General features: G+C 40.1%; 1 protein-coding gene, 1 non-coding gene and 1 pseudogene across 2 annotated transcripts; 2 read left to right on the top strand and 1 right to left on the bottom strand.

Moving 5' to 3' along the window:
* The first annotated feature begins 68 nt into the window (after positions 1-68).
* On the top strand, positions 69-16,534 carry LOC115301648 (vascular endothelial zinc finger 1-like). Its single transcript, XM_029951602.1, is given in 6 exon segments — positions 69-168; positions 5,832-5,900; positions 5,903-6,795; positions 6,798-7,262; positions 10,395-10,524; positions 16,461-16,534. Coding segments are annotated over 6 exon segments (1,731 nt in total).
* Positions 4,198-4,304, top strand: LOC115303152. The gene has a single exon (XR_003913865.1). It is a non-coding gene; the product is annotated as a U6 spliceosomal RNA (small nuclear RNA).
* Positions 9,759-9,868, bottom strand: LOC115302759 (annotated as a pseudogene).
* Positions 16,535-18,205: the final 1,671 nt, after the last annotated feature.

The raw sequence follows: 18,205 nt of genomic DNA, 5'->3' as shown, positions 1-18,205 counted from the left end.
CTCCGCCGAGGGGGCGGGCCTGGGGAAGCGCGGGAGCTCCCTGTGGAGGGGGGCGCGGCGAAGCGGCTATGGTGGGCGGGGCCAGGGCGTTGTGGGTTCTTCACCGGCAGCGTGGCCCGGGTCACTTCTTGGCTGTGGCTGATGGCCTCGCAGGAAAGGTTGTTCAGTGTTGGGTACCATGAAGTGCGTGTGGGTGGTCAGCTGCTGCGGAGGGACTCATGGCATATATGCAAACTTATAAAAAATGAACAATGCAGTGGTTATGTCACTGTAATAGCACAATGGAAATGCCTTGTGTATGGATTTCAAAGTGCATGATACTGTCATTTACCCATTGAGACTTCTAGAATACTAGTACCCCTTTCATAGTGCCTTCTAAAATTCTCCGGTGATGTTCCATCCTGGGGTGGGGTGGCCGGCGGCTTGGGTTTCTTTGAGGATTTGCTAGCTTTAGAAAATTAAAGACTCAGGTTAATTTAAAGAATATGCTGATTATAAATATTGTTTAATGATATGTATAACTATGGTATATTGAGTCATTTGATATAAATGGTAAGGGAAGTGGGAAGAACAGGGCTTGGCAATATTTCACGACAAAGCTATGTCTCTTAAATTATTAAAAGTCAGCAAAATATCAGACTACTGAATTGAGTTAGTATTGTACATTTCTGGGTTTTGCTGTGTGGCGGCTATGTTTGGCTGAGTAACACGTTGAAGACAGATGTGTAGAATTATATGTTTCTTACCAAAAATTAAATTTCTTGCCTTCATTTTAGCAAAATCACTGTTAATATGAAAAGATTTTTCACATAATTTCTGTTTTATGAATGGTGATGATCTAAAGGATTAAAAAGTAAAAGGCAACACTATTCCAAGAGACCAGAAATAAACAATATAATGTCAAATAATTTTTTAATGTTTTTAAGTTTATTTATTGATTTTGAGAGAGAGTGAGCAAGCTGGGAAGGGGCAGAGAGACAGGGAGAGAAAAAATTTCAAGCAGGCTCCATGCTGTCTGCTCAGAGCCGGATGTGGGGCTCAAACTCATGAACTGTGAGATGATGACCTGAGCTGAAATCAGGAGTCAGATGTTTAACTGACTGAGCTTCGCAGGAGCCTCAAGTCAAGTAATTTTCAGCAAGTTTGCCAAGACTGTTCTTTAGGGAAAGGGCAGTCTTTTCATGCAAAAGAATTGTTAGGCTCTTTCCCTATACCACACACAATGACCTCAAAACAGATAAAAGATGTTACTGTAACATCTGAAACTATGAAACTCTTAGAAGTAAACATAGGAGGAAAGGTTCATGATGTTGGATTTAACAGTGATGTTGTGGATGACACCAAAGGCATGACACTAAAGGAAAAATATACAAATTGTACTTCAATTAAAAACCTTTGTCCCTCGAAAGAAACTATCAAGGGGCACCTAGGTGGCTCGGTTGGTTAAGCTGCCGACTTGGGGTCAGGTCATGTCTCATGGTTTGTAAGTTTGAGCTCAACATTGGACTCTGTGCTGACAGCTCAGAGCCTGAAGCCTGCTTTGGATTCTGTGTCTCCCTCTCTCTCTGCTCCTACCCTGCTCATGCTCTCTGTTCTTTGAAACCGAATAAACGTTAAAAAAGAAAAGAAAAGAAAAGACACTATCAAGGGAGTGAAAAGGCAACCCACATAATGGGAGAAATATTTGCAAATCATACTTGTGATAAGAGATTAAAATCCTGAATATATACAAAGAACTACAACTCAAGAGCAAAATAACCCAATTAAAAAATGAGCAAACAACTTGAATAGACATTTTTCCAAATAAGATATACAGATGACCAATAAGCACACAAAAAGATGCTTACCATCACTAATCATTAGAGAAATGCAAATCAAAACTACAATGAGACACTACTTCACGTGCATTAGGTGGCAATGGTATAATAAAAAATATGTTAGGTCTTTGTCCTTGCATACAGGAGCAGTGCTCCTATAACTCTTGGAGTCCCCAAAGTGATAAAAGTATCTTTTTGCTAATGTGACTGTAGCATTGGAGGAGCTAGATAGCACAAGGATGGGAGCTAGTTGCCAGAAAGACCAAGCCTTGATTAGATTGCAACTTTGAGCTCCACTCCAGAACTCTTAGGTCATAGGAACTAGAGATTCAGTTTAACTGCCTACAGCCAATGATTTTATCATCATGCCTAAGTAATGAAACCTCCATTAAAATTCCTTAAGAATGGGATTTCCCTGGGCAAAAACAAGCAAATGTCTGAGAAGCCTTACCAAATATGTTGTCTCGATTTCCTCTCATAGGTCTTCCAGAGACTAATAAAAAAATTAAATTAGTTAACAAGGAAATGGGGAAGAGCAGAATCCAAGAACTCTCCCAGGAAGGTGGAAATCTTTAGATGATTATTAACAACTAACATTAACAACTCCAGCAACAATAGATATTGGCGAGGATGCGGAGAAAGAGAATCTCTTTTGCACTGCTGGTGGGAATGCAAACTGGTGCAGCCACTCTGGAAAACAGTATGGAGATTCCTCAAAACATTAAAAATAGAACTACCCTATGACCCAGCAATTGCATTGCTAGGCATTTATCTAAGGAATACAGGTATGCTCTTTCAAACAGGCACATGCACCCCCATATTTACAGCTGTGTAATCAACAATAGCCAAAGAATGAAAAGAGCCCAATGTCCATCAATAGATGAATGGATAAAGAAGATGTGGTATACACACACACACACACACACACACACACACACACACAATGGAGTATTACTCAGCAATCAAAAGGAATGAAAACTTGCCATTTGCAACTACGTGGATGGAACTGAAGGAACTGCTAAGTGAAATTAGTCAGTCAGAGAAAGACAAATATCATATGACTTCACTCATATGAGAAAGTTAAGATATAAAACAGATGAACATAAGGGAAGGGAAGCAAAAATAATATAAAAACAGGGAGGAGGACAAAACATAAAAGACTTAAATATAGGGAACAAACAGAGGGTTGCTGGAGGGGTTGTGGGAGGAGGGATGGTCTAAATGGGTAAGGGGCATTAATCTAATCCTGAAATCATTGTTGCACCATATGCTAACTTGGATGTAAATTAAACAACAAATAAATTGAAAAAATAAAAATAAATAAAAGCACAGATGATTATTAACAAATAAGATAAATAAGATAAATTGATGGGGTTGAAAAGAGTACTAAATATAGCACTATTGAAGTTTGAGTGGCCAAATGAATCCCCTGATGATTCCCCAACATTAAAATGCCCCCAAACAAGTTTGCTCTATTTCTGCCAGTTTGGGGGAATTTAAAAAGCTGAAAGGCAAAGAATACAATGAGAAACCTGGCCTATAATCACCTGGGGCAATAGTCAGGCAGACTGATCAAAATAAAGTTGGATAAAAGGTCCGGGGTCCCTTGGCTGGGGACCCAAAGCCTAACGCTGAGGAGTAAGTAAAATGGTCAGAAGACAAAGAAAAGAAGTGTCCAAGATTTCTGGACACAGGAGCTGAGTGCATTTTGGTATCAACAACTGTTGGTGCAGCCTAACATGGGCTACAATTAGATTAAGAGAATACAGAAATGTAAAGAGTTGGTAAGATTAGGGTGAAAGTTTGAGTGAAAATTGTAATGTTTAAACAGGCTTTATGTGAAGAGTTTTTGTCTCCTTTATCTGAATGCTTTAAGGGGAATACCCTTAAGCCTGATGCAGGGCTCAAACCCATGAACCATGAGATCATGACCTGAGCAGAAGTCAGACACTCAACCAGCTGAGCCACCGAGGTGTCCCGATGTATATTTTAATAATAACATGATATTGATGCATAGTTTTGAATTGGGGGAAATTCATCTACACATTGGTCTATGTAGTAATTAACAGTGATATTAGTTTTCTTTCATGGAAATAAATAAGTAATGAGATATAGTCTCATTCTGTGTTTGGAATACTAGTAGGTATCTTATTTGAATAAGAGAAAAAGATTAATGCCCCCTGCACTATAGTAATTTTGTGAATGATATAGCATATTGACCTAGAACTTCAATACCAGAATATAGAAGATAACAATATAAGAGAGGCAATTCAGCTGCTCTATTAGAAGCATATTAGTTAAGAGACTTGATACTTCAGAGAGATGTACTTGCTTACTTAAATTGGGATCCAATAATATTCATCTCTATTAAATAGTTGTAGGGCTCGCTTTGGCAGCACATATACTAAAATTGGAACAATGTAGAGAAGATTAGCATGGCCCCTGCGCAAGGATAACATGCAAATTGGAGAAGCATTCCATATTTTTGAGCTCTATGTAAAGGAAAAACCAATAACTTATTTTTGGAAATCTAGGTGAACAACCTTTTGGAATACTTGTGTTATTCTTTTCCCGGATAAAACACATGCCAAGCAGTTATTAATCAATTTGTTAATTAGATTTTATATTATTTAATTTTTTTCAGCAATTAAAATCTTTTTTTCCACTGGCTGGAAAAGTATGAAAGCTAACATTTGATACTGGGCTTGTCAACGTGTGCAGTGAAAATTGTTGGAAAAATAATTTAGAGCCAAAGATAGCTGAATGGGTAAAGAAAATAGTTCAGTCTTTTCTATAGAAATGTATGAATAGACTTACTCAGCTTCTGTTATAACTAATTTTTCCTGGGGAAGTGGGAGAATTAAACTCTCTTGTTTATTTCCTAGAGCATGCTATTGAATTTATATTTTAAAACTGTTTAATACCTGCTTGCTTTCCAGATTAGCTGGTGGAAAGTGAAAGTCACAGCTTTTAAGATGTTTGGTGGATTCTCCCAACAGGACATTCAAGATATGACTCACTGATGCTAATCTGTTTCAGTACTTTTTTTTTTTTCCCCGTCTGGCACTGATTTCATAGTGCTATATCCTACTCTCCTGGGTGATGAAATAACATTTCTGTTATTTTTTGTTTGTTCGTTTGTTGTTGGGTTTTTTTTGTTTGTTTGTTTGTTTTTTTTTGCCAACCCCAGAACAAGGAAAGCTTGGGCAAGGTTAAAAAAGACTTAAAGTTGAAAGAGATGGCGGGGGGGGGGGGGGGGGGTGGGGGTCGCCTGGATGGCTCCATTGGTTAAGCATCCAACTCTTGGTTTCAGCTCAGGTCATGATCTCATGTTTCATGAGTATAAGCCCCGCGTTGGGTTCCACTATGACAGTGTGGACCCTGTTTGGGATCCTCTCTCCCTCTCTCTCTCTGCCCATCCCCTGCTCACTCTGTCTCTCTCAAAAATGAATAAATTTTTAAAAAATGGAAGAGATGGGAGATAAAATTAAAGCTTTGGTTTGGTGATACTAGTCAAATAAAGTCTACCCAGAAGTCCTTCTTTTCTTTTTTATCACTTAACTGAAGGCAGGCCATGGTTGTTATTTTATTCTGTCTCTTCTACAGAGAACAAGTTGGGGAAACCCAGTTCCCATGTAATGGGGCTCCTGAGTGGCTCAGTTGGTTGAATGTCCAACTTGGGCTCAGTGCATGATCTCATGGTTGGTGAGTTCAAGCCCCACATCGGGCTGGTGGCTCTTGGCAGAGCCCACTTCAGATCCTCTGCCCCTCTCCTGCTCTTGCTCTCTCTTAAGTAAATAAACATTTAAAAAATTCTTTAAAAATTAAAAAAAAAAGAAGGCTTCATATAGAAGTGTGGGAATACTAGGAATCCTCAGAGAGTGATTCCGTGGTGTCGAGGCATTCTACAGTGTTTCACCCAAGAAGCCTGGTGTGACCCTCGTGTGACAGTGAGCCTTAGCGATGCTGTAAAAATACTTTTTGTTGCAAAAGACTTCTGAATTTGTGGAACAGCAGCCCAAAAAGCCTCCCATCACCAAGAGCAGACAGCACAGAATGGCCTGCTGCCCCTCCTGAGCCCTGCTGGGAGCTCCCTGATCAGAAACCATGGCTTCCGATACCAATAACTCAGAAACCTCAAGCAGCACCAGGAACATGAAAGGATGCCATCAAGCTTAGAAAAGGAAAATCCGTAACTTCATTTGTGTGCACTTACTGCAGTAAAGCTAAAGCTTTCAGGGACAGCTATCACCCGAGGCACCACAAGTCCTGCAACCCAGGGTTCAAGGTGGTGACCCTATCTCCCACTACGGTGGTTCCTGTCATCTCTGCCAGGTTAGCAGGGGACAACAGCAGAACTTCGTTGGTCTCCACCATTGCTGGCATCTCACCAACAGTCACTACATCTTCCTCGGGCACCAACCCCAGAAGCAGTACCAGGACCACAGCTATGCCCGTGACCCTGGCTATCAAGAAGAACCATGCCTACCAGATGTGTGGGAAGGCCTTCCGGGATGTGTCCCCCCTCAACCGGCACAAGCTCTCCCATTCGGACCAAAAGCCCTTCGAATGTCCCCTTTGCAATCAGTGCTTCAAGAGGAAGGACCGCATGACTTACCTTGGGAGGGCTCATGAAGGAGGCATCACCAAACCTCACACTTGCAGTGTTTGTGGGAAGGGTTTCCCAAGACGTGCTCTGCGCCTGTGCCACCAAAGACTGTGGACACACATGGTGCGCCACGAAGGCAAGGTGTGGTGTAACGCCTGTGGGAAGCTTCTGAGTGCGGCGTACATCACCAACCACTTAAAGACACGTGGGCGGAACCAAGGTATCAACTGTAGTCCGTGTGAACAAGGCATCAGTAGAACATGCATGAGTGAAGAAAACTGCGGCCAGAAGCAGAAGCAGCAGCAGCAGCAACAGCAACAGCATGTGCCGAGTTGGGCAGGGAAGCAGGTGGAGACACTGGGGGACTGGGGGAAGGCGCTGTGAAAGCAAGAATGAAAGAAACTGCTAACCTGTGCCAAACCTACACGGCTGCCAGGACACCTGTGACTTACACTGCTCCACTAAACATCACGTCCTCTGGGTCGTCTGGGCCAATGTCAAACCCAGTCACAGTGGCATCAGCAATGAGCATGAGAAGTCTAGTAAATGTTTCCAGCGCACTTAATATAACCAGCCCAATGAACAGCGGGCACCCTGTCACTATAACCAGTCCATTATCCATGACCTCTCCTTTAACACTCACTACCCCAGTCAACCTTCCCACCCCTGTCACTGCTCCAGTGAATATAGCCCACGCTGTCACGATCTCATCTCCAGCAAACCTGCCCACAGCTATGACGTTAGCTGACCCTCTCAACATAGCAGTGAGGTTCCTAGAGGTTTGCCCACATCACCACCTTGGTAAACAGCGTTATAAAATCAAAGAAGAGGTTAAAGTAAATATTTACCAGCACCTTACTTTTAATTTATTAAAGCAAAAAGTAAACCATAGTGGCACCTGGGTGGCTCAGTCAGGTTAAATGTCTGACTTCAGCTCAGGTCATGATCTCATGGTTTCTGAATTCAAGAGCCTGCTTTGGATTCTGTGTGTTTCTCTCTTCCCCTTCCCCACTTGTGCTCTGTCTCTCTCTCAAAAATAAATAAACATTAAAAAAAATTTTTTTAAAGGTAAACCATGAAATCGGGAGGTTTTATTATATTAGTTAATAGTAGTGTAGTAGCATTTTTCTCCAATTTGGCTGGGGTTATTCAAAGTAGAGTGTGTATGTAACTTATCACTGGACCGTTTTAGTTTAATCAGAAATTCCTTGTAGTTGACAGCATTGCTTAAACAGGATAGTAGTTGGCAAGATGAAATGCCAGAATTAAAACCAATCATAAAAAAGCAAAACCCATTTCAAAATAAAAACACAACATTATTGTTTCTAATCCCAAGAAATCATTTTATTTTAAACACTAGCAGAACTTTTCTCCCCATAAAGGTGGATGGGTGGATGGCTGATTTTAACCTGAAATCCTAAATCCACAGAGAGAGAGCTAGTATAGAATTGTCTGTCTTTCTTGTTTTTATGAGTAAATACATGCATGGTCATAATGAAATGCATTTCATAGAATATGCATTTTACCTTTGGGAATATGTTAATTTCAGGCAGCATTCCCTTTGGGAAACATGATACCAGCTCTGACATGCAAAACTATGATAACTTCTCATTCTACCTTCAACATATAGTAGGGATTGTGATCTGATATTTGGAGATGTAAATATTGCTCAGCATATTAATCCTCATGGAACTTAGCATTGTAGTTGACTTTAAAAACAAAAACAAAAACCAACCAAAATATGCAAATTGTGTTCTGCTAAGAAAAGGCCTCGGGGTGCCTGGATGGCTCAGTTTGCTAAGTAAGCATCTGACTTTAGCTCAGGTCATGATCTCATGGTTTTTGAGTTCAAGCCCTGCATCAGGCTCTGTGCTGACAGCTCAGAGCCTGGAGCCTGCTTTAGATTCTGTGTATCTCTCTCTGTTCCTCCCCTGCTCATGCTCTCTCTCTCTCAAAAATAAATAAATATTAAAAAGAAGAAGAAGAAAAGGCCCCAACTGATTGCAGAGAAGTCAAGCGTGTGGACAGGCAGGGTCCTAACAAACACAGGACAGTGGGACTCCTTTCAGGAGCCAAGGAGTACTTTGGAACAGTTAAAATATATTGCTTCAAATTGGAAGATATTGGAAGCTCTGGAATGTGATCTGCCCCTCTGTCTCCCAATCAGAGCCTGTTGATGCTACAACAGGGAAAGATGTGCTAGAGGCTCACTGGAGTTCATGTCTTATATCAAAGTATATACAGTTCGTATTCTAACCACTAACTAGGTAGTATGCCCCTTCAGAACAAGCAGAGTGTATCTTTTTTTTTTTTTTTAATTTCTCTTTCCGTTTCTTAATCAAGTCTTGTGTAGGTTTGTTCAACTTTGTAAATATGGACATCACTTTGGTTTCTTGGAAAAAGCACTTGTATCAGCTTTGTGGTGTTTTCAGGGAGAAGGCTGTCTGTACTCCTGTAGAAACCCAGTAATGACTGTGCACGTTGAGATGTGTTTTTTTGGGGGGGGGGGTTGCCTGGGTGGCTCAGTCAGTTGAGCGTCCAACTTTGGCTCAGGTCATGATCTCACAGTCAGTGGGTTTGAGCCTCGCATTGGGCTCTGTGCTGACCGCTCGGAGCCTGGAGCCTAGAGCCTGTCTTCAGAGTCTGTGTCTCCCTGTCTCTCTGGCCCTCCCCTGTTCACGCTGTCTCTCTCTGTCTCTCAAAAATAAATAAAAAAAAATTTTTTTAAAGATGTGCTTTTTTTTTTTCTTAGCAGGATGTTTTCTCTCTGTATATAAAGTAGAAACCAAAAGTTAGGGAAACAGAAACTCTTTATGCCATTATACCACACATCAATATTTTTAAAGCCTTGTGTTTAAAAAAAAGTTCCTCAAACCAAGATGCTATGATTTTTTTAAGTTGCAATATGTTTTGGGGTTTCTTTTCCTTTTTTAATCTTGTAGTTAGGAGAAATGGAATTTAGTTGTATTAATCCTGCAGAATGTTTGCAGGACTGACTATCAAACTGGATGACTTCCATTTATACCCCACGGTGTGAGTTTAAACATCAAACACCTTACATCTGAGGCAGACTTCCTACATCAGGGACAGATATCTGTGTGTCATTATACAAAACAATTCAAGGGGGTTGGACAACATAGTAAAAAATAAAATAATATTTAGTGTAAATAATTTTATAAATGATCTTTTGTACCTTACGGCATTAAATTGTACAACTTCTGTGTATATAAAAGCTTAGGAACTTTCCGTTTAGCAGGAAGGTAACACATACTTTTAATGTATATGTTTATTATAATATCCATGTAAATATGCCCTATGTTTCTGCCTTTTAATTAGTGTGGCTCAACTAACAAAATGTAAAGAAAAAAATAGTTGTAGTATTTTATTAAACCTGTTAGAACAGATACTACACTTGATCTAAGCCAAAAGGCTGAGAAGCAATAGCTGTGGCACTTAAAATTAGTGGGTTATTGCAAAATCATTTCAACGAAAAACCAGGCTTTACCTTTTTATTTGTATTTTTAGGTATCTATTTTTCCCCTAAGAAGGATCATAATGAGAATATAGAAAGCAATGATCACACTTATGACAAGGGCCAAAGTTTGAATAAATATGTGTGAAAATAAATGAATATCATAAAGGAAGCTATAAGTTTATCTTTTTTAAAAAAGTATTTTGAGAGAAAGAGAAAGAGTGTGAGTGAGCATGAGGAGGGGAGGGGCAGAGAGAGGAGAGAGAGAGAATCCCAAGCAGGCTCACTCTGTCAATGTGGTGCCCAATGTGGGGCTCAAACTCAAGAACGGTAAGATTATGACCTTATATGACCAACCAAGAGTTGGACGCTTAACCAACTGAGCCACCCACATGCCCCAAAGATAATATAAATTATTGTAACAGTGTGTCACCAATTATACAGTTTCTTCAAAGGAAATTGAGTGCCATGCATATGCCCCACTCAGGTCTTCTAGGGAGCCTACTTGGGGGCCATATTTGACTGCAAACCTCCAGCTGCAGCTCCTGTGAATGCTGTGGCCACAGCCCCCAGCCTGGCTACTCCCAGCCAGTCAGCGCACATGACGGTCAGTGCGCAGGACAGAGGTACTAATGAAGGCCCATCCTCGTGAGAAACCACATTCCTTTAGCAGGGGACTTGCTCGAGGATTCTCCATCAGCCTGATGGAGGTTTTTCTTTGCTTGCTTTGTAGTCTGAGACTCCACCACAACTCTCCTTCCTTCCCCTACTCCTTTTCCAGGTGTCAGACATGCACGACATTGTGAAGCCTCTCCTTCCTTACCCACTTGTCTTTCCTTTATCTTTCACAGACATTTTCTCCAGGCTGTCAAATATTTAATCTTGTCTTTATGTCTGCTTCTCAGGATTCAAATGGACAGAGTGCTTGCTTTTCATATCACCCAGGAAGGTCTTTCTAAGCCATAAAGATCCCATTTTCAATTTGTGCCAATGTTTTTAATTTTATTTTTTTAATGTTTATTTATTTTGAGAGAGAGAGAAAGAGAGCATGCATGCACACATGCAAGTGTGCAAGTGGTGGAGGGGCAGAAAGAGAAAGGGAGAGAAGGAATCCCAAGCAGGCTTTCAGCTATTAATACAGAGACCAAAGTGGGGCTTGATCCCACAAACCATGAAATCATGACCTGACCTGAAATCAAGAGTCAGACACTTAACCACTGAGCCACCTAGGCACCCCAATCTTTTAAAAAGTAATTCATTTATTTATTTTGAGAGAGAGAGAGAGAGACACCATGAGTGGAGGAAGGGCAGAGAGAGGGGGACGGGGAGAGAGAGAATCCCAAGGAGGCTCCATACTGTGAGCTCAGAGCCTGATGTGGGGCTTGAACCCACAAATTATGAGATCATGACCTGAGCGGAAAGCAAGAATTGGTCACTTAACCAACTGAGCTACTGAAGTGCCAGGCACCTCAGTCTTTTTTTATTTTAAAACTCCAATCAGTGATCCAACTTAAGTATTCATGTTGATCATTATACAGTCAAAACAAAGTCATTCTTTTTGTGCCCAACTTAATTGAGGTATAACTGAAAATAAAATTATATAAATGCAAGGTATATAATGTGATTTCATGTACATGTATATTGTAAAATGATTACCACGATAAAATTAGTTAACACATCCATAACCTTACATATTTGATTTTTTATATGCATATGTGGTGAGAACATTTAAGATCCCCTTTCTTAGCAAATTTCAAGTTTACAGTACAATATTGTTAACTGCAGTTATGATGTTGTACACAAGACTCCCAGAACTTACTCATCTTATAACTGTGAAAGCTTATACCCTTTGACCAACGTCACCCATGTCCCCAACTGCCTAGCCCTGGCAACCACCATTCTACTGTTTCTATGAGCTCAATGCTTCCAGATTCTACATATAAGTAAGATCAGATGATCTTTATCTTTCTCTGACTAATTTCACGTGGCATAATGCCCTCAAGATTAGTCCATATTGTTGCAAATGGCGGAGCATCTTTCACTTTCTTATGGCTGAATAAAATTCCATTGTGAATATACACTAAATTTTTTTTCTTAAAAATTTTTTAAATGTTTATTTATTTTTGAGAGAGAAGGAGACACAGAATCTGAAGCAGTCTCCAGGCTCCAAGTGGTCAGCACAGAACCCAACTCAGGGCTCAAACCCACAAACCGTGAGATCATGACTTGAGCTGAAGTCAGATGCTTAACCAGCTGAGCCACCAAAGTGCTCCCTACACTAAATTTTCTTTAAATAAAGTCACTATATAGAATATAGTATAATATGGAAATGGAATTATAAAATATCTAGATGATAATATCAGAAAAAAAATTTAAGCACCTACAAGTATAGAGTGTTATTAGCTTACAATATACTGTTGGGTTTTATTGATAGACTCAAAGAATTCTGCCATAATGTATGCTATTTTCTATGACTGTTTCCCAAATTTTCAAAATGGTCTGTGCTTGCACGCTAGTTTGTTAGGGCCTGCCAGAACAAAATACTAGACTTGGTGGCTTAAACACAGAGGTATGTTTCTCTACAATTCTGGAGGCTAGAAATCTAAAATTGAGGTGTTGTTAAAGTTGGTTTCATCTGAGGCCTCACTTCTTGGTTTGCAGATGGTCATCTTCTCCCTGTGTCTTCACATGGTCTTTCCTCTGGGTGTGTCTGCATTCAAATTAGATTTTCATATTAGATTAGGGTCTATCCTAATGACCCCATTTGACCTTAGTTGCCCCTTTAAATTCCCTATTTCAAAATATAGTCACATTCTGAGGAACTGGAGTTTAGGACTTCAACACATGAATTTGGGGGACACAATTCAACCCATAACACTCACATGTATAGATAAAACACACTCATCCTGTGTGTCTCTCATTTACTCTCACACTATTGATAGGTCATACTTTTGTTACCAGATGTGTGAATTTTCCACATATCAGGCAATTCTCTGATATCAGCTGGATGTCCTACAATTTAATTCCATTCTGGTACCACCTACCCGGAGTAATTGGTCAACTTTGGCTCTTAGTGCAGTAGCAGCTACCCTGCCCCATTCCCAGCCCCATAGCAGCCAGATACACGTATGTCCCTGCAGCACCTTACACACAGCTTGTGGGACCTAGAATGGAAAAAGATATTCCATGCAAATAGTTATGAAAAGAGAGCAGGGGTGGCTATACAAATACCAGACAAAATAGACTTTAAGTCAAAAAAGTTTATGAGTCAGGAAAGAATCCTATATATGAATCAAATTCAACACAGTAAGAAGATATAACAATTATAAATGTTTACATACCCAATGACAGGCCTGCAAAACACAAGAAGCAAAAACTGATAAAGTTGAAGGGAGAAATCGGCAGTTCTACAGTAATTGCTGGAGACTTCAACACCCCTCTCACAATAATGGAGGAAACAACCAGACAAAAGATAAGTGAGGTAATAGAGGGTTTAAACCCCACAATACACCAGGAAGATCTAGCAGACACTACAGGACGCTTTACCCAGCAACTACTGCTCATGTGCACACGCAGCGTTTTTAGGAGAGACCATGTGTTAGGCCACACTTAAGAATTGGGATTATAAAAGGTAGGTATCATACAAAGTATCTTCTCCAACCAAGTGGGATGCAGATAGAAAAATCCATAACAGTAGGAAAACTAGAAAATTCACAAAATTGTGGAAATTAAGCAACATGATTTTAAACCATCAGTGAATCAGAGAAGATATCACAAGGGAAATTAGAAAATACTTCGAGATGAATGAAAATGAAAACATGGGGCTGCCTGTGTGGCTCAGTCAGTTAAGCGTCTGACTCTTGATTTTGGCTCAGGTCATGATCTCACAGGTTTGTGGGATTGAGCCCTGTGTCAGGCTCTGTGCTGGCTGTGGGGATCCTGCATGGGATTCTCTCTCCCTCTCTCTCTGCCCCTCCTCGCTTCTCTAAACAAACATTAAAAAAGAGAGAGAGAGAGAGAGAGAATGAGGGGCACCTGGGTAGTTCAGGCTCAAATCATGATCTCATGGTTCATGGGTTTGAACCCTGTGTCAGGCTCTGTGCTCGGATTCTGTGTCTCCCTCTCTCTTTCTGCCTCTCCTCTGCTCACATTCTGTTTCTCTCTGTCTCTCAAAACATATGTAAGTGTTAAAAAAAGAAAATGAAAACATGACATAACATTACTATGGATCACATTGAAAATAGTGTGAAGGGGGAAATTTATAGCTATAAATACATTTAAAAACAAGAAAGATCTGAAATCAACAACTTAATTCACAACTTAAGGAACTAGAAAAAGAAGAACATACTAAACTCAAAGCTAGTAGAAAGAATGAAATAATAAAGACTAGAGAGATAAATGGAATAGAAAATAGAAAAATACTGAAACTAACAGTTGGTTCTCTTCCTGGTCAGGGAGGCCCTTTTCTTTTAAGTTTCTCATGAAAGAGAGAGAGAGCAAGAGCATGAATGGGGGAGAGGGAGTAGGAGAGAGAGAATCCTAAGCAGTGTGGAGCTTTAAAAAAATTTATTTTTTAATTTTAGAGAGAGAAAAACAGAGAGCAAGTACATTAGTGGGGGAGAGGGAGTGAGAGAGAAAGAGAATCCTAAGCAGTGTGGAGCCTGACATGGGGCTCAATCCCACGACCCTGGGATCCTGACCTGAACTGAAATTAAGAGTTGGATGCTCAACTGACTGAGCCACCAGGGCACCCCTCTCATGAGAAATTTTATGCCCTACTTTTTGGAGAAAAAGTAAATATGAGTGCTCTTTCTGCCTCTGCTGCTTTTCAGATGTCTTCAGCTCAAAATAATCAATATGCTGAAGCAATGTATTTGGGGGCAGCATCTTCTAAAGCCCTTCACCTTATTTATTTTGTGCAGATTTACTGAACACTTGACTGCAGACATCAAACAATATAAGAATTGAAGGGAACTTCAGAGATTATTTAGTCCCTTCTCATTTTATTGATGCAGAAACAAAAAGCCCAGAGCAATTAATCAAACCATTTATAGTTATTTTCTACAAATTATTTTATATGGTAAATATTTATTTAATCTTATCCTCTTTTGTCTTCTCTTTTTAGCTTTATTGGAGTATAATTGACAGAAAGATATTGTATATATTTAAGGTATATTACTTGATGTTTTGATATCCGTACACTTTGTGAAATGATTACCACAATCAAACTGGTTAATGTGTCCATCACCCCACAGTTACCTTTTTCATGTGTGTGGTGAGAATACTCTACCTTCTTAGCAAATTTTGAAGTATGCAATACAGTGTTATTAACTGGAGTCGCTGTGCTCATATCAGATCTCCAGCCCTCACTCACCCTGCATAACTATAAATTTGTACTTTTTGACCAGCATCTCCTTATTTTCTCCACTCCCTGACCCCTGTCAATCACCATTGTACTCTATGCCTCTATGATTACAATTATTTAGATCATGCAATATTTGTCTTCCTATGTCTGGCTTATTTCACCTACTATGGTGTCCTCCAGTTTCGTCCATGTTGTCGGAAATGGCAGGATTTCCTTTTTTTTTTTTTTTAAGGTGAATAATATTCCTATACAGTTCACATTTTCTTTATCCAATCACCCTTTGATGGACAATGAAGTTATTTCCATATCTTGACTATTATGAAAAATGCTGCAATAATGGTAATAGTAATTTGAAGCAGAATCAGAACCGGAACTTTGGGGTACTGACTCCCAGTACTATACCCTTCTTACTAGACCAAAAAGTATAAAGAGGTGATTGAAAGAGAAGACGAACCCTCACATATAAGGTCATTAGGCTTCGGGAAATCTTGCCAAAATGCTAGGAAGGTTGGTAGGGCCCAGCGATTGTCATTTCTGAAAAATGTATTTCTGATAGCCATTAGAGTTGTGAACCACTTCTTTACAGGAGATTATAAAAGCTTCTATCATCCAACTTTTAGAGATAAGGACACTGCTTACATCACAGGGTGGGCCCCTACTCCTGTATGACTGGTGTTCTTGTAACAAGAATGCTGTGTAAGGAGACAGATGTGCACGCAGGGAGAACGCCATGTGAACATGACGGCAGAGATGTTGTGATGGATGTGTCTACAAGGCGAGGAATGCCAGACTGCTGGCAAACCGCAAGAAGCTAGGAGAGAAGACAGGAGCGGAGTCTCCCTCCTAGCCCTTGGAAATCCATTCCTGCCCTGCTGAGTGTGGACTTCGGCCTCCAGAGCTGTGAGACAATGACTTTCTGCTGTTTACGCCACCCAGTCAGTGGTACTTTGTTAGGGCAGCTGAGGCAAATTAATGCATTTCCTAAAAGAGTAGATTGCTTTGCTGCTAAATCACTGTCTGATCCACCTAATCTTCCACTGCCCTAAACTGGAGACTTTCCCCCACTCTCCACCAAGATCATGCTTTCTCTACTGAATTTTACTTTTTTTGTAGCCCTGTCTTAATCTCTTTGGGCTGCTCCAACAAAAATACCATAAACTAGGCGGTCTATTCACAGCAAACTCTTATTTCTCACAGCTCTGGAGGCTGGAAAGTCCAAGATCATGGTGCTGGTGTATTTGGTGTTTGATGAAGGCTCCTTCTCACAGTAGCCTCAATGGCAGTTGGCTTTGCAGGGTATCTTTTACAAGGGTGCCAAGACCAATCTTGAGGGCTTTGCTGTCATTACTTAATTAGCATCCAAAGGCCCCACCTCTTATAACCATCACCTAGGGATTAGGATTTTAAAATATGAATTTTGGGTGGGGGGAGACACAAGCATTCAGACCATAACAGTCCTTTTCATGTCTTCTCTCTTTTCTACAAATCTGCATCCCACCTGTTAGAGTTCTAGTTTCTCTTTATCCTTCTCCATTGTACAAAGGTTATTTTTACTCCTACGGAATTTTTCTAATCAACATCAGTTAATTTGTTAGAATGTGAGTTTCACATCAATAGAGATTATTTATCTGTCCCCTCCCTGTTTTATTTTCAATCCCTAGAATAGTGCCTAAATCAATGTTGGCATTCCATAAATATTTATGGAATGAATAAATTTTGGTTCTTAATTAAAAATTTTTGACATTTACTTATTTATTTAGAGAGTGTGTGTATGCATGCACAAGTTGGGGAGGGGCAGAGAGAGGTAGAGGGAGACAGGATCTGAGACAGGCTTGGTGCTGAGCACAGAGCCCAGTATGAGGGTCAAAATCACAAACCGTGAGATCCTGACCTGAGCCAAAAATCAAGAGACGGCTGCTTAACCGACTGAGCTACCCTGGCACCCCTGGTTCTTAATTTTGTAACTTCTGGATATAGTAGGTGTTTCTTGGATTTTTTTTTTCTTTCCACAATATGATTCTAGGTTCTTAGAAGACAGGAAGCCTCCCGTACACTTTCCTCATATTCATGAATCATGACTCGTGAATATGTACTTCAAATCAGGTTCATCAATGCCTGCCTTAATGGAATTTATAATCTAATTGGAGACAAAAACTTTAGAGACATAATCTCTAATGTGATGACGTAATTACATAATGCCGTAAGCACTTTATAGGAAAGATACAGAAAGCTAGAGGCAAGGATAATTAAGGCACCTACCACCCTCTAGTGTTGGGATCAGGAAAAGTCTTTTTAAGGACCTAAATACCACCAGAGGGAAAGGGGTGGGAAGGAATGCCAGGTGAGGAAAAACAGACTTGAAACTTGAGGAAAGCGTTACCTAAGGTGAGTGAGAAAACTAGAAGATTTTGGAATCTTATTTTGAGTCAACTGTAAACAGACTCTTCAATTACACAAACGTGAAGGAAGTGCTTACACTTTGTTTTTAGGAGAAACGTGAAAGGAGATGTTTTAGACATAAGTCTTAATCAGTGCCATGTTTGGATTGTAAATAGTTGTATGTACTTTTTGTTGACCTTAAAAATAAAACCATTATTTTACCAGCAAAAAATGGGTTTATTTGGGAATAGCAGAGGATTGAAATTTGGGGCAAATAAGCTACAGCAAAAACCATAGGCAAGTCCAACAAACAAAGGAGAGAAATGTTATTTTATGGAGAAGAAGGAGGATGTTGGGAGGGGTTGTTCTGAATCAAAGTCCTTTGGAGGAAAGGAAGAGTTCAGAATGTTGATGGTTTCTCATCTGGATGAGTAGCTGGGGTAGTTGGTTTCTTATGTAGGAGATGCAATGTACATCTTTTCCTGTTGGAGCCTAAAACTGATGATTCCTTCCTGTTGAGAGTTCCTCTGTTGGGGGTCTGTAACTAATTAATTGGCAATTCT

This window comes from Suricata suricatta, chromosome 1 (assembly GCF_006229205.1).
Source record: "Suricata suricatta isolate VVHF042 chromosome 1, meerkat_22Aug2017_6uvM2_HiC, whole genome shotgun sequence".
Classification (NCBI taxonomy): Eukaryota; Metazoa; Chordata; class Mammalia; order Carnivora; family Herpestidae; genus Suricata; species Suricata suricatta.
Note: the sequence above shows the minus strand (reverse complement) of the source record. Positions and strands in the feature narration are given on the sequence as shown.